Consider the following 21,328-nt stretch of genomic DNA (forward strand, 5'->3'; position numbering starts at 1 on the left):
GTGAGCAGGGCCCCGGGGCAGGGCTGGGGCAGGGCTGGGGGCCCAGAGCAGGGCTGGGGCAGGGCTGGGGGCCGAGCTGGGGCAGGGCTGGGAGCCTGGGGCAGGGCTGGGGGCCCAGAGCAGGGCTGGGGGCCCGGGGCAGGGCTGGGGCAGGGCTGGGGGCCGAGCTGGGGCAGGGCTGGGGGTCCAGAGCAGGGCTGGGGCAGGGCTGGGGGCCTGGGGCAAGGCTGGGGGCCCAGAGCAGGGCTGGGGGCCCGGGGCAGGGCTGGGGAGGGCTGGGGCAGGGCTGGGGGCCTGGGGCAGGGCTGGGGACCCAGGGCAGGGCTGGGGGCTGAGATGGAGCCATGCTCAGCAGGATGGGATGGGCTGGGAGCAGTGGTGAACCACGGGAACCGGCCCCACACCACCGGCACACACCTAGCCCAGCACCGGGGCAGAGGGACGGGGCAGTGCCGGGGGAGCGGAGCCTGCTGAGGGTTCCTCCTGGGCTGGGGGAGAAACTGAGCGGGGCCTGCAGCCATCCCAGCAAACCCAAACTCATCACAGGGCCTGGAGCCATCCCAGCAAACCCAAACCCAGTCCAGAGCCTGCAGCCATCCTAGCAAGGCCAAATCCATCCCACCAAATCCAAACCCAAACCCTGCCGGGGCCTGGAGCCATCCCAGCAAACCCAAACCCAAACCAGGGCCTGGAGCCATCCCACCAAACCAAAACTGAGTGGGGCCTGAAGCCATCCCAGGGCCTGGAGCCATCCCACCAAACTCAAACCCAAACCCAAACCAGGGCTGGAGCCATCCCACCAAACCCACACTGAGCAGGGCTGGGGCCATCCCAGCAAACCCAAACCCATCCCACCAAACTCAAACCAGGGCCTGGAGCCATCCCAGCAAACTCAAACTGAGTGGGGCCTGGAGCCATCTCAGGGCCTGCAGCCATTCCACCAAACTCAAACCCAAACCAGGGCCTGCAGCCATCCCAGCAAACTCAAACCCATCCCAGCAAACCCAAATACATCCCAGGGCCTGCAGCCATCCATTCAAACTCAAACCCAAATCCAACCCCAAACCCAATCCAGGGCCTGCAGCCATCCCAGCAAACCCAAACCCAAAACCATCCCAGGGCCTGAAGCCAAACCACCAACCCCAAACCCTGCCAGGCTCTGGAGCCATCCCACCAAACCCAACCCCAACCCCATCCCGTGCCCCGGAGGCACCCCAGCACACCCGCACCGTGCCGTGCCACGCCGTGGCACACGCGTGCCTGGCACGCTCCCGTGGCACCTGCCGGCCCACGCGCTGCCCCGGGGCACCGCGCCCTGCTGCGGGAAGGGGTGTGCCAAAACACAACTGGGATGGGCCAAAACACAACTGGGATGGGCCAAAATACAACTGGGATGGGCCAAAAGAGAACTGGGACGGGCCAAAACAAAACTGGGATGGGCCAAAATAGAATTGGGATGGGCCAAAATAGAACTGGGATGAGCCAAAGTAAAACTGGTATGGGCCAAAATACAACTGGGATGGGCCAAAGTAAAACTGGTATGGGCCAAAATAGAATTGGGATGGGCCAAAAGAGAACTGGGATGAGCCAAAGTAAAACTTCCTGCATGAAATCCACTGCCTGAGGCTCTGAGAGTGGCTGCCATGGCACGGCACGGCACAGCGCGGGATGGCACAGTGTGGCACGGCACGGGGACTGCGGGTACAGCGGTGGCTGCCACCAGATTGCAGGGACACAGCCAGCCACCGTCATTGGGGCACACTGGGACACACTGGGACACCAGGATGCACCAGGATCACTGGGATGCACCGGCACACACTGGGATACACTGGGATGCACCGGGATGCACTGGGACACACCGGGACACAGCAGGATCCACTAGGACACACTGGGATGCACCAGAACACACCAGGATGCACCAGGACAAACCAGGACACACCAGGACACACTGGGACACACTGGGACACACTGGAATGCACTGGGACACACCAGGACACACTGGGACACGCCAGGATGTGCCAGGACACACCAGGATGCACTGGGACACACCAGGATGCACCGGGATGCACTGGGACACACTGGGATGCACTGGGATGCACTGGGACACACCAGGTTGTACCAAGACACACCAGGACGCACCAGGATGCACTGGGACACACCGGGACACACCAGGACACACTGGGATGCACTGGAACACACTGGGATGAACTGGGACACACTGGGATGAACTGGGACATACCAGGACATACTGGGATGCACTGGGATGCACTTGAACACACTGGGACACACTGGGATGCACCAGAACACACCAGGATGCATCAGGACACACTGGGACACACCAGGCCTGCCAGCAGGCACCAACATGGTGCCGTTCCACAAGGGAGCAGAGGCTGCTTCTTGTCACCAAAGCTGCTTGGTGTCACCAAAGCAACTCGGTGTCACCAAAACAACCCAGTGTGACCAGAGCTGCTTGGTGTCACCAAAGCTGCTTGGTGTCACCAAAGCTGCTTGGCGTCACCAAAGCTTCTGCATGTCACCAAAGCTGCTCCGTGTCACAGAACTGCTCTGCTGGGAAGTTTGGAGCTGACTCAGCACACGGGGCCGGTCCCACCCCAAGCCGGGGCTCCCCCGGGGGTCACTGCCACCACGGGATGTGGCCGCCGGTGCGGCCGCCAGCACGGAACCCGGCCGGTCCCGCCGTGACACCGGCGACGTCACACAAAGGGCAGAAAGAGGAACCGGGGGAGGAGGAAAATCTCATTTGGCCGCAGGTTTGCGCAGGCGAAACACCCCGGAAAGCGAAGCGGGGGGAGGAAACGGCGGTGGGAGGGAAAGGGACAGGGGAAGGAGGAGGGAGAGAGGGGAAATGAGGGGGGAGGGAGACAGCGGGGAAGTGGGGAGGGAAGTGGGGAGGGAGTGGGAAAGGGGAAGTGAGTGGGATGGGCAAGGAGCAAGAGGGAAGGGGAAAGCAAAAAGGGAAGAGGAAAGCAAAAAGGGAAGGGGAAAGCAAAAAGGAAAGGGAAATGATGGGGAAGGGGGAAGGAAGAGAGAGACAGGAAGCCAGAGGGGCAGGGGAGTGAGAGGGGAGTGGGAAGTGAGCAGGAAGGGGGAAGTGAGAGGGAAAAGGAAGGGAAAAATGAGCAGGAAGGGGGAAGTGAGAGGGAGAGGGAAAATGTGCAGGAAGGGGGAAGTGATGAGGAAGTGGGCAGTGAGTGGCAAGGGGGAGATGCAGGGGGAACAGAGCATGAAGTGGGCAGGGAGCAGGAAAGGGAGAAGGCAGAGGGAAGGGGAAAAGGGAGAGAGAAGGGAAAGAAGGGAGAGGGAAAAGGAAAGGGAGACGGGAGAAGGGAGAGGGAAGTGAAGAGGGAAGGGGAGAAGGGAGAGGGAAGGGGAGAGGGAAGGGGAGAGGGAAGGGGAGAAGGGAAGGGGAAGGGCAGGGGAAGGAGCCGGGCCCCCGGGGGGAGCAGAGCGGGCAGGCCGAGCACCCCCAGCCCCGGCAGGCCCGGCCCGGCCGCCCCCGCCCGCGGGCCCCGCGGCGCTGCGCCTCCCCCGGGGGGGATTTTTGCTGCAAAATCCCCCAAGTTCGGGCAAGGCCGGCCCGGCCCGGCCGCTCCCGCGGGGGCCCCGCCGCGGGCAGGGCACGGGCGGCCGCGGCCCCGCGTCCCGCCGGGGGGCACACGGCGGTGACACGGCGGGCCGGGAGGGGACCGGGGGGACAGCCCGCGGTGCCACCGGGCCCCGCTGCCCTTCAGCCGCCCGCGCCGCGCTCAAGGACACGGCGGCGCCGCGGGGGCCGGGCCGGCCGGGCCGCACGGCCACCCCCGCTCGCACGGCCGGGCCGAGCGGGGCCGGGCCGGGCCGGGCGGGGGCGGCGCGGGGCCGGGGGGGCCCGGCGGGCCCGGCCCTGCCGTGTTTTCCTGCCGCGGGCCCGGGACGGCGGACACACCGGGGCCGCGCCGGGCCGGGCCGAGCCCCGCCGGAGGCAGCCGAAGTGCGCCGGGGGGAGCCGAACCTCGGCCGTGGGGAGCCGAACCTCAGCCGCAGGGACCCGAACCCCCGCCGAGACACCCGAACCCCCTCCGGACGGGCCCCAGCCCTTCCGAAGGCACCACCCGAACCGAACCGGACGGGGCTGGACCGAGCCGAACGGAGCCGAACCGAGCCGAACGCATCATCCGAACTGAACCGAACGCAGCCGAGCGCGCCCGAGCGGAGCCGGGCCGGGCCGGCGGTGCCGGTGCCGCTGCCCCGCTGTCTGTCCCGCTGTCTGTCCCGCTGTCCCGCTGTCCCGGTTACCTGGGCCGCTGCGGGCCCGGCGCAGAGCCCCGCCGAGCCCCGCCGAGCCGTGCCGAGCCCCGCCGAGCCGCCGCCGCCGCTGCGCTGCCCGGCCAGGCCTCCTCCCGCAGCGCCGCCGCCTCCACTGCAGCACCGAGCCCGCCGCGCGGTCCTAGAGCCCGCCGGCAGCGCGCACCGGCACGGGCACGGCGCGGAACCGCTCGGGAACGGGCACGGCACAGCACGGGCACGGCACGGCTCGGAACGGCTCAGGGCATGGAACGGCACGGGCATGGCACGGCTCGGAACGGGAACGGCACGGCATGGGATGCCTTAACACGGCACGGGCACGGCACGGCACGGACACGGCTCAGGGCATGGCACGGTACAGCATGGCACGGCTCGGAATGGCACAGCGCGGGCACGGCACGGGCACCGCCGGCACGGCCTGGCTTGGCACAGCACGGCTCAGGGGATGGCACGGCACGGCACAGAGCTGAGCTCCTGCACTGGGACAGGGACAGAACCCGGTGTGCCATGCCAAGGCGTGCCATGCCAAACCTTGCTGTGCAGTGCCAAGCCGTGCTGTGCCAAGCCCTGCCATGCTAAGACCAAGCCAAGCCGTTCCATGCCAAGCCAGAGCAGGCTGGTCTGAGCCAAGCCAAGCCAAGCGGAGTCAAGGGCTGTGCAGTGCCAAGCCAAGCTGTACCGTGCCAAGCCATGCCGTGCCAGATCAAGCCAAGGGCCATCCAGTGTCATGCCGAGATGTGCTGAACTGTGCTGTGCCAAGCCAGGCCGGGCCAAGCCAAGTGTGGTCAAGAGCTGTGTAGTACCCAGCCAGGCCAAGCCATGCCAGGCCAAGCCAAGCCAAGCCAAGCCAGGCCCAGCCAGGCCATGCCAGGCCATCCCTTCTCCCCCTGTCCCCACACTGGTGCCAGTCGTGTGCCCGGTGCCAGCCCCACCCCTGGCACTGCCAGCACATCTCGGGGGCTCTGCCCCACCCCGGGGGCTGCAGGGACCCCCGGATCCTGCCCGGGCAGGGGACGCTGGGGGGGACCCCAGAGTGACCCTGGGGGCCCTCGGGGGACACAGAGCCCTGGGAACCCACAGAGACCCACAGAGACCCACAGGGACCCACAGGGAGCCACGGGGACCCACAGGGAGCCACAGGGAGCCACAGGGACCCACAGGAACCCACAGGGACCCACAGGAACCCACAGGGAGCCACGGGGACCCACAGGGAGCCACGGGGACCCACAGGAACCCACAGGGAGCCACGGGGACCCACAGGAACCCACAGGGAGCCACGGGGACCCACAGGGAGCCACAGGAACCCACAGGGACCCACGGGGAGCCACAGGAACCCACGGGGACCCACAGGGACCCACGGGGACCCACAGGGACCCACAGGACCCCACAGCAGCAGCCGGCCCTGGGGGGCACCGGGGCACTCTGGGGAGGGGTTTCAGTTCCCTCTGAAGGGCCTGGGGGAGCAGCGGGAGCAGGGCTGGGCTCAGAGAGCTGGGTACGGCCAGGGGAACCCAACTGGGCACTGCCAGGAGAGATGGGCACTGCCAGGGGAACTGGGCACTGCCAGGAGAGATGGGCACTGCCTGGAGGGCTGGACACGGCCAGGGGAACTGGGCACTGCCAGGAGAGATGGCACTGCCAGGGGAGCCCATCTGGGCACTGCCAGGGGAACATAAATGGACACTGCCTGGAGAGATAGGCACTGCCAGGAGAGCTGAGATGGGCACCGTTGGGAGAGATGGGCACTGCCAGGAGAGCCCAGCTGAGCTCTGCCAGGGGAACTGGGCACTGCCAGGAGAGCCCAGTGAGGCACTGCCAGGAGAACTCAATGGGGCACTGCCAGGGGAACCCAAATGGGCTCGGGGCAGGGGGCTCAGGGCTGGAATTGGGGAGCTCTGGAGGAGTGGGGGGCTCAGGGGGCTCAGGGCTGGGCTTGTGGAGCTGCCGAGACCCCAGAGGAGCTGTGGGGAGCTGTGGGGAGCTGTGGGGAGCTGTGGGGAGCTGCCAGTGCCCTCCCAGCACCTGCCCCAGGTGTTGTTCCAGTGCCCAGACCCCGGGTTTGATCCAGGCCAGGTGGGTGCTGAGGATGGGGGACTCTGGGGGGACCCTCGGAGCACCCAGCACCCCCTGGGCACCCCCTGGGCACCGTCTGGGCACCGCTGGGGCTGCCAGGCTGTGACACAGGGCCCGGCTGTGCCTGGCTGTGCCCTGGCTGTGCCCTGGCTGTGCCCGGCTGTGCCCGGCTATGCCCTGGCTGTGTTTGGCTGTGCTCGGGCTGTGCCCGGCTGTGCCCAGCTATGCCCTGGCTGTGCCATGGCTGTGCCCTGGCTGTGTTTGGCTGTGCCCTGGCTGTGCCCTAGCTGTGCCCTGGCTGTGCCCGGGCTGTGCCCTGGCTGTGCCCAGCTGTGCCCAGGCTGTGCCCTGGCTGTGCCCGGCTATGCCCTGGCTGTGCCCGGGCTGTGCCCTGGCTGTGCCCTGGCTGTGCCCGGCTGTGCCCAGGCTGTGCCCTGGCTGTGCCCTGGCTGTGCCCTGGCTGTGCCCGGGCTGTGCCTGGGCTGTGCCCTGGCTGTGCCCTGGCTGTGTTTGGCTGTGCCCGGGCTGTGCCCGGCTGTGCCTTTCTGTGCCCTGGCTGTGCCCTGGCTGTGCCCGGGCTGTGCCCGGCTGTGCCCAGGCTGTGCCCTGGCTGTGCCTGGCTGTGCTCGGGCTGTGCCCTGGCTGTGCCACGGCTGTGCCCGGCTGTGCCTGGGCTGTGTTTGGCTGTGCCCGGCTGTGCCTTTCTGTGCCCTGGCTGTGCCCTGGCTGTGTTTGGCTGTGCCCTGGCTGTGCCCGGGCTGTGCCCGGCTGTGCCTTTCTGTGCCCGGCTGTGCCAGGAGCGAGCGCAGCCCCGAGAGGGGCCCCTGGGCAGGGCTGTCCTGGCCCTCCCAACGTGCTGGGAGCTCCCGGGGCACAGGGGGGCACTGCGGAATAGCGCATTAATTAACAATGCTAATTAACGGCTGTTCCCTGCGGGACAGGCCCTGCTCACTGCCCGGGGTGAGCTGATGGGGAGCCCGGCTGGGAAGGGGCAGAGCATGGGATTGATCCCCCAAATCACACAGGCTGGGATTGGGATTGGGATTGGGATTGATCCCCCAAATCACACAGCAGGGTCTTGGTGAGATGGGATTGATCCTCCAAATCACACAGGCTGGGATTGGGATTGGGATTGATCCCCTAAATCACACAGGCTGGGATTGGGATTGATCCCCCAAATCACACAGCAGGGTCTTCGTGAGATGGGATTGATCCCCCAAATCACACAGCAGGGTCTTCGTGAGATGGGATTGATCCCCCAAATCACACAGGCTGGGTCCTGGAGAGATTGGGATTGATCCCCCAAATACACAGGCTGGGTCCTGCTGGGCTGGGATTGGGATTTATCCCTCAAATCCCATGGGCAGGATTGCACTGAGCTGGGATAGACCCTGCAAATCCCATGGGCTGGGTCCTAATAGGCTGGGATTAGACCCTCAGGTCCCATGGGCAGGGATTGGGATTTACCCCGATCCCATGGAAGAGTCCTGGTGTGCTGGGTTTGGGATTGAGCCCTCAAATCCAATAAACAGGGATTGGGATTTACCCCCAGATCCTATGGGCAGGGATTGGGATTGGGCAGGGATTGGGATTAAACCCTCAACTCCCATGGACTGAGATTGGGATTGGGCTGGGATTGGGATTTACCCCCTGATCCCAGGAGCAGGGATTGGGATTGGGATTGGGATTGGGATTGGGATTGGGATTGGGATTGGGATTGGGATTTACCTGCTGATCCCGTGCTGGGGAACAGCCCCCCATGGGCTGGGCTGGGCAGAGGAGGAGGAAGAGGAAGAGGAGGGTGGCCATGGCTCATCCACCTTCCCCAGCAGGCCCTGCTGTCCCCACGGTGTCCCCTTGGTGTCTCCGTGGTGTCCCCATGTCCCCAGAGCCACTGTGCCCCACGGGGGTGGCAGTTCCATCCCCTGCAGGCTGAGATGCCCCACAGTGTCCCCATGGTGTCGCCATGGTGTCCCCGTGGTGTCCCCATGGTGTCCCCATAGTGTCCCCCTGTCCCCAGAGCCACCGTGCCCCACTGGGGTGGCAGTTCCATCCCCTGCAGGCCGAGATGCCCCACAGTGTCCCCACAGTGTCCCCACGGTGTCCCCATGTTCCCAGAGCCACTGTGTCCCTCGAGGGTGGCAGCTCCATGCCCTGCAGCTTGAGGGGCCCCATGGTGTCCCCATGGTGTCCCGGAGGTGTCCCCCTGTCCCCAGAGCCACCGTGCCCCTGAGCAGCTCAGCCCCAGCCCTGTCCCCCTCCCCGGGCAGGACGTGTCCCCTGCTGTCCCCAGGCAGTGTCCCCTGCCAGCGCTGCTGCCACCCCTACACTGGGGTGTCCCTGGGGTCCTAGCCAGCCCTGTGACCGCACTGTGGTGACACGGTGACACGGTGACAGCTGCAGGGCAGGGCGGGTCCCTGGGGCGGGATGGGGTTAATTAAGGATTAATTATTCATGGCTGGGGGCGGCTCCAAATTAAACCGGGCTGGTGACACGGCCTGGGGAGTGCTGGTGGCACCGTGTGTCAATGTCCCCATGTGCCAGGGTGTCACTGTGTGCCAGGGTGGCAGTGTCACCGTGTGCTGGCAGTGTCACTGTGTGCCAGGGTGTCACCGTGTGCTGGCAGTGTCACCGTGTGCTGGGCAGTGTCATTGTGTGCTGGGCAGTGTCACTGTGTGCCAGGGTGTCACCATGTGCCAGGGTGTCACCGTGTGCTGGCAGTGTCACTGTGTGCTGGGCAGTGTCATTGTGTGCTGGGCAGTGTCACTGTGTGCCAGGGTGTCACCATGTGCCAGGGTGTCACCGTGTGCTGGCAGTGTCACCGTGTGCTGGGCAGTGTCATTGTGTGCTGGCAGTGTCACTGTGTGCTGGCAGTGTCACCGTGTATTGGGCAGTGTCAATGTGTGCTTGCAGTGTCACTGTGTGCTGGCAGTGTCACCGTGTGCCAGGGTGTCACCGTGTGTTGGGCAGTGTCACCGTGTGCTGTGCAGTGTCACCGTGTGCCGGGCAGTGTCACCGTGTGCCGGCAGTGTCACCGTGTGCTGGGCAGTGTCACCGTGTGCTGGCAGTGTCACCGTGTGTTGGGCAGTGTCACCGTGTGCTGTGCAGTGTCACCGTGTGCCGGGCAGTGTCACCGTGTGCCGGGCTGTGTCCCAGTGCCGTGTCATGGTTCCGTGTCCTGGTGCCGTGTGCCAGGTCCCATGTCCTGGTGCCCTGTCCCGGTGCCACTCCCGGTTCCATGTCCTGGTGCCTGTCCCAGTGCCATATCCCAGTGCCATTCTTGGTGCCACTCCTGGTGCTGTGTCCCAGGTTCCATGTTCCGGTGCCACCCCCTGTTCTATGTCCCGGTGCCATGTGCCAGTGCCATGCCCCGGTGCCACTCCCGGTGCCACTCCCAGTGTTGTGTCCCAGGTTCCATGTCCCGGTGCCACTCCTGGTGCCACTCCCGGTTCCATGTCCCAGTACCCTGTGCCAGTGCCACTCTCGGTGCCATGTCCGGTTCTGTTTCCCGGTGCCACTCCTGGTGCCACTCCCGGTGCCATGTCCGGTTCTGTGTCCCGGTTCTGTGTCCCGGTGCCATTCTCGCCGTGCCGCTGCCGCTGCCTCCGCCCGGGGAGGAGAGCAGAGCAGCTGCGGCCGTGCCCGCTGTCCCCGCTGTCCCCGCTGTCCCCGCTGCCCCTCCCGCCTGACCTCGTTTCCCGGTTATGCAACCGCGGCCGGTTCCTCTCAGCGGCGATGGCCGCAGCCCGGGCACCGCGGGCACCGCGGGCACCGCGATCCTGCAAGGGGCTCAGTGTCCCCAGGTGCCACCGGGGCCCGTGCCACCCCTGGCAGTGGCAGCGCTGGTGGCACCGGGGGCACGGCGCGGGCGGTGCCCTGTCCTTGGGGACACGGCGAGAGTCACACGGCGAGCGTCACACGGAGCCGCGGTGCGGGCAGGGTGGGCACGGGGTGGGCACAGCCTGGGGCCACACCCGCGTCACCTGTGCCACCCATGGGCAGGAGGAGGAGGAGGAGGAGGAGGGGGCTGGGATGAAGGGCAGGGGGGGCAGCAATGAAGGGATCGATCCGGGGATGGGGGGCCGGGGAGCAGCCCCGGGATCTGGCGCTGAGCCGAGCCCCCGGCCCATGTTGGGGGACACCGGGTGTGCAGGGGGTCCCTGGGGACGCTGTGGGGTGCACAGAGACCCTGCGGTGTCCCCGGGGAGTTTGGGGTGCCCGTGCTCTCTCCTTGGGCTGCTTGAGCTTCTGGGGCTCTCCGTGGGGCACTTGGGGTCCTCAGGGTCTCCGTGGGGCTCCTGCGGCCTCCGTGGGGTGACCAGACCTGGGGTGTCCATTGGGACTTCTGGGGTCTCCATGGGGCTCTTGGGGTGTCTATGGGGTTCCTGGGGTCTCCGTGGGGCTGAGCAGGAGCCGCCCCTCCCCCTGCAGCTGGGAATAATCGGGATTAATTACGGCTCTAATGAGGTGTGAAAGGGTTACGGCCTGGGGGACGAGCAGCGGGCGGGGACACCAGGAGGGGACACCGGGCACGGACACCGGGCGGGGACATCAGGAGGGGACACCGGGCACGGACACCGGGCCTGGCCGAGCCCGCACAGCACCCCCGGCCCCGTGGGAGGGGGCCCCGGGCTGGGCCCGTGCCCACCCAGAGCCCTCCGGCACCGCGGTGGCTTCGTGTCCCCAAAGGGAGCCTGGCAGGGACCCGGCTGGGGACAGAGGGGACAGAGCAGGCGGCCCCCAGCGCGGTGCTGGCACGGGTGGGCACGGGTGGGCGGCGTGGGGGTGTCCCGGGGGTGCCACGGTGCCAGAGCCGGGTACACGACAGCGCTGTCACCACCCTGATGTCCCTGAGCCCAGGGTGTGCCAGCAGACATTGGGGTTTCTGTCACCACCTCGATGTCCCCAGGCCTGGGGTGTGCTGTGGGTGTCATCATTTTGATGTCCCCGCGTTCGGGGTGTGCTGGGGGTTCTGCTGTGGGTGTCACCACCCTGATGCCAGCAGGCGCTGGGGGTTCTGTCACCACCTTGATGTCCCCGAGCCCGGAGTGTGCTGGGCATTCTGTCACCATCTTGATGTCACCGAGCCCGCAGGCACTGGCGGTTCTGTCACCACCCCGATGTCCCTGAGCCCCGGGCTGTGCTGGCGGTTCTGTCACCACCCTGAAGTCCCTGAGCCCCGGGTTGTGCTGGGGGTTCTGTCACCATCTTGATGTCCCCGAGCCCGGGTTGTGCTGGGGATTCTGTCACCATCTTGATGTCACCGAGCCCGCAGGCACTGGCGGTTCTGTCACCACCCCGATGTCCCTGAGCCCCGGGCTGTGCTGGCGGTTCTGTCACCACCCTGATGCCCCGACCCCGCTCTCCCCGGCCAGATGTGCGGCCGTGCGGGGGAAGGGCAGCACATCTGGCAGCTGTGCCGTGCCGAACAGTGCGCGCTCTGTGCGGTGACCGCGGCCATGACCAATGCGGGATCTCCGCTCCCGCAGCTGCTCCGGCCCCAGGGAAGCCTCGCTGCCCTTTCCCATCGAATCCGTGCCCTGCCGCATGGCCGGGGACAGCACCCCGGGGAGGGGATGGAGGGGACAGCACCCCGGAGAGGAGATGGAGCTGGTAAACACTTGGTGGATGGCAGAACACGCTCCGTGCTCGCAGGCTGCTGCTGGAATCCTTCCCCGGGACTGCGGCATCGGCTGCGGCTCCCCAGCCGCTCCCGGGGACAGCCCTGATCCCGGGGACAGTCCTGATCGCTCCTGGGGACAGCCCTGCTTCTGGGGACAGTCCTGATCCTGGGGACAGTCCTGATCCCGGGGAAAATCCTGCTCCTGGGACTCCCGTGGACAGTCCTGCATCTTGGGACAGTCCTGCTCTGGGGACAATGCTGATCCTGGGGACAGTCCTGCTCGCTCCTGGGGACAGCCCTGATCCCGGGGACAGTTCCTGCTTCCGGGGACAGTCCTGATCTTGGGGACAATCCTGATCCTGGGGACAGTCCTGATCTTGGGGACTGTTCTGATGGCTTCCGGGGATAGTCCTGATCCTGGGGACAGTTCCTGCTTTTGGGGACAATGCTGATCCCGGGGACAGTCCTGATCTTGGGGACAGTCCTGCTCCCGGGGACAATGCTGATCTTGGGGACAATCCTGATCCTGGGGACACCCCTGATCCCGTGGACAGTCCTGATCCTGGGGACAGTCCTGATCCTGGGGACAGTCCTGATCCCGTGGACAGTCCTGATCCTGGGGACAGTCCTGCTCTCTGCCGAGGACAGTCCTTGTCCCAGGGACAATCCTGATCCTGGGGACAGTCCTGCTCGCTCCTGGGGACACTCCTGCTCCAGGGACAGTCCCCCACTCCCTGTGCCTGCAGGAACAGGGAACGGCACCGGAGCTCGGTGTGACCCCCAGGGACACCCCAGCTCTGTGGGCACTGCCAGGGCTTGGGGAGCCAGGAGTGGCCACAGCCAGCCTTGTCCTGTGTGTCACCCGCAGAGCAGCCGGTGTGGGACATGGCTCCTGTCCCCATTCTTGTCCCCGTGGCAGTGGGGATGTCCCTGTCCTGGCATTGACCTGTCCTTGTGGCCATGGGGATGTCCCTGTCCTGCCATTAACCTGTCCCCATTCTGTGCCCCATCGCATTTGGGATGTCCCTGTCTTGGCATTAACCTGTCCCCATTCTGTGCCCCGTGGCAATGGGGATGTCCCTGTCCTGGCATTACCCAGGGGTGCCAGCACAGGGACAGGGACCCGGCTCTGCCCCAGGGCTGCCCATGGGTAAGCACTTTTAGGTGCATTTTCCTTGGGTTGGTTTTTCTCAGGTGCATTTTCCTTGGATTAGTTTTTTTCCAGGTGCATTTTCCTTGGGTTGTTTTTTTCCAGGTGCATTTTCCTTGGATTAGTTTTTTCCAGGCGCATTTTTCTTGGGTTGTTTTTTTTTCAGGTGCATTTTCCTTGGGTTGTTTTTTTCCAGGTGCATTTTCCTTGGATTAGTTTTTTCCAGGCGCATTTTTCTTGGGTTGTTTTTTTTTCAGGTGCATTTTCCATGGGTTGGTTTTTTCCAGGTGCATTTTCTTGGGTTGGTTTTTTTCCAGGTGCATTTTCCTTGGGTTGGTTTGTTTTTATTCAGGTGCATTGTCCCCATCCCCATCCCTGTCCCCATCCCTCTCCTTATCCCCATTCCTGTCCCTGTACCCATCCCTGTCCCCATCCTTGTCCCTGTCCCATTCCTATCCCTGTCCCCTTTCCCATCTGGAGCTGTTCTTCCCTCCAGGTTCTCCTGGCTGCCCTTGCAGCACCTTCCCAACATTTACACCAAGCCAGGCTGTGGCCACCAGGGTGTCCCTGTGTCTGTCCCCATCCACCAGGGTGTTTGTCTCTGTCCCTGTCCCTGTCCCTGCTGTGGGGAGAGGGCAGACCCAGGGGTGCTGGGGGTCTCTGCCACCCCTGCTCCCTCATTTCCCTGAATTCCACCCAAACTGAGCCCAGCTCCTGGTGCTGCTGCTCCTCCCTCCATCCCTGCTTGGGCTGGGACCACCAGAGCTTGGTGACCCACCACAGCCCCACCCCTGCACCCCACCACCCACCTGGGAGGCTGTGGCCTCACACCTGGCTCCAGGTAAAGGCTGAACCCCCCAGGTGTGGACAGGAGCCCCAGGTGGGTTTGGAAAGGCTGAATCCTGAATCCCCACCTGCAGGAGCTCCAGGTGGGTTTGGAAAGGCTGAATCCCCATTGCAGGAGCCCCAGGTGGGTTTGTAAAAGCTGAATCCTGAATCCCCACCTGCAGGAGCTCCAGGTAGGTTTGTAAGGCTGAATCTCCATTGCAGGAGCTCCAGGTGGGTTTTTAAGGCTGAATCCTGAATCCCCATTGCAGGAGCCCCAGGTGGGTTTTTAAGGCTGAATCCTGAATCCCCACCTGCAGGAGCCCCAGGTGGGTTTGTAAAGGCTGAATCCCCACTGCAGGAGCTCCAGGTGGGTTTTTAAGGCTGAACCCCTCAGGTTTTGTGCAGGGGTGACCCTGGGAGCTGCTCCCCTCTGTTCCATGCACGGGCAGGGACAGAGCCAGGGGCAGTGACCCCGTGGGGGTGACAGTGGCTCTGTCGGGGGGACCCTGGGAGGGAGCAGCACACAGAGCCACCAGCAGTGTCCTTTCAGGTGTTATTTTGTTTTTTAAGCCTGCCTGAGCGGCTGAGCCGGGCGGGAACACACCGAGGGTGCATGCAATGGCCTGAGGGGCAGGAGAGGCCTCGGGACAGCGCCCGGTGCTGGCTCCAGGTGGTGGAGATCGGTCACAGTTGCACGATGGTGATGGATGGGCTGGAACGGCCTCTTCTGAGGGGGGAGACGTCCCTCGGTCGCAGGAGCATCCTCCGAGCCTGCGGCACCGGGAAACCCGTCAGGGACTGCAGGGATCCTGCAAAAATCCTGCAGAAATCCCACAGAGATCCCACAGGAATCCTGCAGGGACCCTGCAGAGATCCCATAGAAATTCCCCAGAAATCCCACCCGGCCCCAGAGCCTGCAGTGCTGGGAGCAGGGATGGGAATGGAGCTGGGAAGGGAATGGAGCCCCAGGAGGGGCTGAGGGAGCTGGGAAGGGAATGGAGCCCCAGGAGAGGCTGAGGGAGCTGGGAAGGGAATGGAGCCCCAGGAGAGGCTGAGGGAGCTGGGAAGGGAATGGAGCCCCAGGAGAGGCTGAGGGAGCTGGGAAGGGAATGGAGCCCCAGGAGAGGCTGAGGGAGCTGGGAAGGGAATGGAGCCCCAGGAGGGGCTGAGGGAGCTGGGAAGGGAATGGAGCCCCAGGAGGGGCTGAGGGAGCTGGGAAGGGGCTCAGCCTGGAGAAAAGGAGGCTCAGGGGGGACCTTGTGGCTCTGCACAAGTCCCTGACAGGAGGGGACAGCCAGGGAACAGGGACAGGCCAAGGGGAAATGGCCTCAGGCTGGGCCAGGGCAGGCTCAGGGTGGGCACCAGGAGGAATTTCTGCATGGAAAGGGTGCTCAGGCCTTGGCAGGGGCTGCCCAGGGAGGTTGGCAGTGCCCATCCCTGGAGGGTTTCAAAACCCTGTGGCATTTGGGGACAGGGAAACACCTCTGGGGTCACAAAGTGCAACCCCACCTTGTCCCTTGAGTGACACCTCCAAACCTCCCTGGGCAGCCCCTGCCAAGGCCTGACCCCCTTTCATGGGGAAATTCTCCCTGCTGGAAGAGCCACCCCAGTGTAAAGGGTTATTTTTGCTCTCCTTTTGTCCTTTCCCATTTTTGCTGTAGGATCCAGGAGCCTGCCTGGTTCCTCTCCCTCATTTCTCATGGTCTCTCATTCACTCTCTCATGTGCTGGAGGCCCCTCTGGGCTCTGGGGAGGGGGAAATTGGGGCTCCCCTGTCCCCTCCAGCCCTGGGGGTGGCAGGGTCACTCCTGTCCCTTTCTCCAAAGCCTTTCAGGGGTGAGGAAAGCCTCACTCTGTGGCTGCCCGTGCTGCCTCCCCCTCCAGCACTGCAATTTCACTCCTTCTTGAGTTACCAGATTGTTTCCCAGATCAGGCAGGACTTGAATTCCTAATGCAAAAACTGCCAGAAAGGCTCCTGAGCCCCTCTGGGGCTCTCTCCTTGCACTGCTGGGAGGTGGGGAAAAGGGCAAATCCCCTTTTTCCACTTTGCAGAGGATGTTTGGTGCGAGCTGCTGCTGGGATTATCCCACAGAATCCTCCTCTGGATCCAGAACTGATTCTCCTGGCCCTTGGGGATCAGGGAGAGGTGGGAGCTTTGTCCTGCCTGGTGCTGCCATCACCAGGGAGAGGGTCCTAGAGGAAGGTCCCTGCTGTCCCCATGTGCTGCTGTCCCCTCTGGTGCATCCCCCTGCTGTCCCCATGTCCCTGCTGTCCCCATGCCCTGCTGTCCCCATGCCCTGCTGTCCCCATGTCCTGCTGTCCCCCTGCTGTCCCCATGTCCCTGCTGTCCCCATGTCCTGCTGTCCCCTCTGGCTGCATCCCCTGCTCTCCCCATGTCCCTGCTGTCCCCATGTCCCTTCTGTCCCCATGTCCTGCTGTCCCCATGTCCTGCTGTCCCCTCTGGTGCATCCCCCTGCTTCCCCATGCCCTGATGTCCCCATGCCCTGCTGTCCCCATGCCCTGCTGTCCCCATGTCCCTGCTGTCCCCATGTCCTGCTGTCCCCTCTGGTGCATCCAGGCAGGATTTTTGTCCCCTCTGGTGCATCCAGGCAGGATTTTCTGCCTCCTGCCCACCGGGAGTGGTGATGGGCATTATGGCAAACTTCCAGAGGCTGAGGAAACCCGAGCCTGCTCCTCGCAGCTTTTCAGGTGGGGGAGATAAGGATCTCCCTGGAGACACTGCAGGGCTCCAGCCCTGCCCCTCCTGCCCTCCCAGCACCTGTCTGTCTGTCTGTCTGTCTGTCCACCTGTTGTGCCTGGTTAGTAACTCCCAGCCCTGCTTTTCTGGGGGCAGACAGGGTACTTTTGGTCTGTCTGGACAGCGTCCATCACCACGGGCTCCTGTTTCCTCTCCTTACAGAAGGGACAATGAATGGGAGAAGGGACAATGAATGGGAGATAAGGCTGGCAGGGCTGGGGGCGATGGTGTTTGCCCACCCTGGGGAGAGCTCAGAGCCCCTGCAGGGCCTGAAGGGGCTCCAGCAGAGCTGCAGAGGGACTGGGGACAGGGATGGAGGGACAGACCCAGGGAATGGCTCCCAGTGCCAGAGGGCAGGGCTGGATGGGATATTGGGAATTGGGAATTGTGCCCTGTGAGGGTGGGCAGGCCCTGGCACAGGGTGCCCACCCTGGATCCCTGGCAGTGCCCAAGGCCAGGCTGGACCATTCTGGGACAGTGGCAGTGTCCCTGCCATGGCAGGGGTAGCACTGAATGGGATTTAGATTCCAGAATTCTGAGGAAAACATCCTTTTGAGTGGAGGGATGGGCAGGTGGGACCTTCCTGGTGCAGAAACAGGACAAGAGCAGGAGGGGACAGGAGCCCCAGGGGCTGCTGGGGGTGGGACAGGGGTCCATCCTTACCTGAGCTGCTGTCCAGCCTGTGCTCCCTCCTAACCTGCAAAGAGGGAAGGACAGGTTAGCACGGGGAGCATTTCCTGTCCCACGAAATGAGGATGTGCCCCAGCTCTTACTGCTGTGGTGGGACAGAATTCCCTTTATTCCTGCCCCTTTTCCCCAGGTGTCACACACATGAATTATGAAAAATCCTTTCCTTAGGGTTTTTCCTCCTGAGAAGCTGAGAGGCCTCAGGAACAAAATGTGAACAATGGTTATCTGCTGCTGTGGAATGCAACAGGTGGGTCTGCATGTGGTTGTTTCTAATTCATGGCAAATCACAGTGAGCTGGCTTGGACTGTCTTGGTCAGTCACAAACCTTTGTGATCATTATTTTCTATTCCCTTCAAGCCTTCCGATGAAATCCTTTCTTCTATTCTTTTAGTATAGTTTTGATATAATATATATATAATAAAATAATAAATCAGCCTTCTGGAACATGGAGTCAGATTCTCTTCCCTCACCCTGAGACCCCTGTGAACACCACCACACCCAGGCACCACAGAGAACAAAGATCCTGCCTCAGTTTCCCTGTTATTCACACTCTGGGCTTCGATCCCAGTGCCCTCAGCCCTTGCAGGTGCCACCTCCCTGGGTGCCATGGTCCCTCCCTGTCCCTGCTGTCCTGGGCAGCTCAGCTGGGCCCAGGGTGGCCTCTCTGGTGCCAGGCACAGGGGCAGGGCTGTGCCCTCCTCGCCAGGAATGCCACAGGAACCACAGACCCTGACAGGGACACGTCACTGCTGCGGGGTCACCTCGGTGTCCCCGTGCCAGGCTGTCCCTGCCAGCCTGTCCTGGCACCTGGGCACCTTCCCAAATCCAGCCCTGCTCCATCGAAGGTCAGCCTCTCCAGCAGGGAGGGGTGCTGGGGTTCATTAATTGGGGATAAAATAAAAACACAGCAGGGAAATAGGAAATAACCACATGAAGAAACTTGTGAGGAAACCCAAGGATGATGCTGTCCTTAGGAGTGGCATTAAATCAAAAGAAGGTCGATTTGGAATGGATATTTGGCAGGAATTGTTCCCTGGGAGGGTGGGCAGGCCCTGGGTGCCCAGAGAAGTGCCTCTGGCTCCCTGGCAGTGCCCAGGGCCAGGCTGGGCAGGGCTGGGAGCACCCTGGGACAGTGGGAGGTGTCCCTGGCACGGCAGGGGTGGCACTGGGTGGGCTTTGGGGTCCCTTTCCCATCCAAACCACTCTGGGGTGATTCTCCGAGTCCGTGGCAGTGAGGAGCAGCCCCTGCCTTGGTTTTAGTGGGGTGCAGGGGCTGGGGACCCCCTGAGCTGCTTTTTCCTCTTGTTCATCCCAAAAGGAGAATACTGTTGAACCCAAGGCTCACTGTGGGCTCCCCAGCCCTGCAGCCCCCTGGCCACAGCCCCCTGGCTCTGGTGTCACCCCTCCCTGCTGTCCCCCAGCCCCTGCAGCTCCGCATTGATCATTCCTGGCTCTCCCTGCCAGAGGCTGACCTCACCGGCTCTGGGACTGCAATAAAGTGCTTTTTTCCCTGGCAGGGACAGTATTTACATTCCACACCGAGGCTCTTGGACCCGGCTCTGCTCTTGGACACGTCTGGGCTGGAGTAACTGGGGAGAGTTTGTGCTCCATCTCTGCTCCATCCACCATCTGCCGTGCCTCAGCCTCCCCCTGCCCCGTTTCCCATGCCAGACACAATGCATATTTGGAAAAAGCCGTGCGGATCATCTGCTAAGCATCTCAAATATTCCAGTGATGAGGAATGTTCTGGGGCAGAGAGGGTCCTGAGAGCTGGTTCTGCTCTGAACAACTCCTGTTTCAGCCAAAATCCAGCTCCCCACCGCGCTCAGCCGTGGGTGGGCAGAGGAGCAGAGCGGTTCCAAACACCTGGGTGCCCTGCACGAGGCAGGGATGGGAAAGCCCAGGGCAGTGAGCTGTGCTGGGAGCGATGCCGCAGCAGCTGAGCCAGCAGGAAATGTGTGTGTAACAAAAGCAGCCTCCAAACCCTGCTGTGTTGATGCTGCGGTGGGGTTTGGCTCGAGCGAGACAAACGCCGGGGCTGATTCACACCCGGCCAAGGCTGTTCCTCTGTTTGGGTTTGGAACATCCAGAGCAGGAGCCCGGAGAGCCCTGAGGGAGGTCCTGGCCCTGGGAGGAGCTTCCTGGTGGCTCCTGGAGCGTGAGGAGAGGAGCAGATGCTGGCACTGCCTCCCTCAGGCTGCCCTGACAATGCTGGGGCCACGAGGATCCCACCCAGCTCTGGGATAACTCCTGGGATGGACACGGGGTCCTCAGAACAGGGGGAGAGCCTGGGGCACCAGGGACACGGGGGTGACAGGGAGGGACCTCCTGAGACACTGGTGGCACTGCCTCTGGGATCCCCATTGGCACAGGGACACTTCTGCCAAAGTCACCATGGGATGGATCCCCATTGGCACAGCCAAGGTCACCATGGGATGGATCCCAATGGCACAGGGACACTTGTCCTGCCAAGGTCACCATGGGATCCCCATTGGCACAGGGACACTTCTGCCAAGGTCACTTTGGGATCCCCATTGGCACAGGGACACTTGTCCTGCCAAGGTCACCATGGGATGGATCCCCATTGGCACCTGCACCTGGGGCCATCCACCTGCACCCAGGGACATCCACCTGCACCCAGAGCCATCCACCTGCACCCAGGGACATCCACCTGCACCCAGGGCCATCCACCAGCACCCAGGGACATCCACCTGCACCCAGGGACATCCACCTGCACCCAGGGACATCCACCTGCACCCAGGGATATCCACCTGCACTCAGGGCCATCCACCTGCACCCAGGGCCATCCACCTGCACCCAGAGGTCCCTTGGGGTGCGAAGGGAGCCAGTGAAGCCCCAGAGGAGCGGTCAGAAAACTCTGCACATCTCTCAGACAGGTTTGTCCCCTCACCTCGATCCTTTCCATTCTGCAGCTTCTCTGTTTCTTCTTCGTCTTCTTCCTCTGCTTCAGGAAAAAACACAAAGAGGAAAAGCAGACATGAGACAGGTGGGTGAGAGGAGAGAGGCAATTGTGGAATTGTTGGGGGTGGAAAATCCCTCAGACCATCGAGTCCACTTGTCCTCCCAGTTCCCAAGGCCCCCAGTGCCCCATGTCCCCAAGTGCCACATCCACAGGGCCTTTAAACCCCTTCAGGGTTTTTATTTTATTTATTATATTTATTTATGTTTATTATTTTAAAAAATATAATAAATATAATTTTATTATATTCTACATGATAACTGGAGGGGAATATCAAATGCAGGCTGAACTAAAGAAGCATGGTTGCACCATGAGGTCTAATTTTTGCATTTACTGTGATACGGAGTAACATCTTCAAACAAACATTTATTTTCCCCTGCATTAATTAAAATAAATTAAATAAAATAAATTAAATATATAATATTTATATATTATATATTTTATAAATACTAGATACAATAAATTATATAATAAATATATATTATATATAATATTTATATATAATCATATATAATAAATATATATAATAATACAAAAAGATAATATAATATAATATAATATTTTAATATAATAATAATATAATGTTATATTATATTATATTATATTATATTAATTATAGAAAAATAAATAAATTAATTAAATTAAAATTAATCAAATAATTAAATGCAAAAAAAATTTAAATTAATTAAATTTTACACAACAGGTGATGTACATAGAGCCAAGTCTCTCCAGTCCTTGAGGCTCTGAAGATGCCTTGGGAAGGTGAGGAACCCACTGTTCCCAGACACCCACAGGAATATAAAGATTATTTGGGGATGATCCCATAAATGTGCCTGATATTTGAATATCTCTTGGGATTGGCCAAACACCCACTGGTTTTGGCCAAAAACACCAACCAAACAGTGGAAATGGTTTCTTGGTG

General features: G+C 62.1%; 2 protein-coding genes across 12 annotated transcripts in view; both read right to left on the reverse strand.

Moving 5' to 3' along the window:
- Positions 1–4,457, reverse strand: part of DNMT3A (DNA methyltransferase 3 alpha) — a 44,580-nt gene extending 40,123 nt beyond the window's left edge. For both annotated transcript variants that reach the window (XM_074536310.1, XM_074536309.1), the window contains exon 1: positions 4,297–4,457. The gene's annotated coding sequence lies outside the window, so the exon portion shown is untranslated. The remainder of the gene's footprint in view (positions 1–4,296) is intronic.
- The window catches only part of LOC102064389 (dystrobrevin beta), a 164,548-nt gene that overhangs the window by 19,382 nt on the left and 123,838 nt on the right, over positions 1–21,328 (reverse strand). For 4 of the 10 annotated variants that reach the window (XM_074536320.1, XM_074536318.1, XM_074536312.1 and 1 more), the window contains 3 exons: positions 20,338–20,391; positions 17,400–17,433; positions 14,516–14,750 (listed from right to left, as the gene is read on the reverse strand). The exons of 1 other annotated variant lie outside the window; for it this stretch is intronic. In XM_074536320.1, coding sequence (XP_074392421.1) covers positions 17,429–17,433; positions 20,338–20,391 — 59 coding nt within the window. In that variant the 3' untranslated portion in view covers positions 14,516–14,750; positions 17,400–17,428. Of the gene's footprint in view, positions 1–14,515; positions 14,800–17,399; positions 17,434–20,337; positions 20,392–21,328 lie in introns of those variants that run through there. 5 more of the 10 variants (XM_074536315.1, XM_074536317.1, XM_074536316.1 and 2 more) reach the window with 5 other exon arrangements.

This window comes from Zonotrichia albicollis, chromosome 3 (genome assembly GCF_047830755.1).
Source record: "Zonotrichia albicollis isolate bZonAlb1 chromosome 3, bZonAlb1.hap1, whole genome shotgun sequence".
NCBI lineage: Eukaryota > Metazoa > Chordata > Aves > Passeriformes > Passerellidae > Zonotrichia > Zonotrichia albicollis.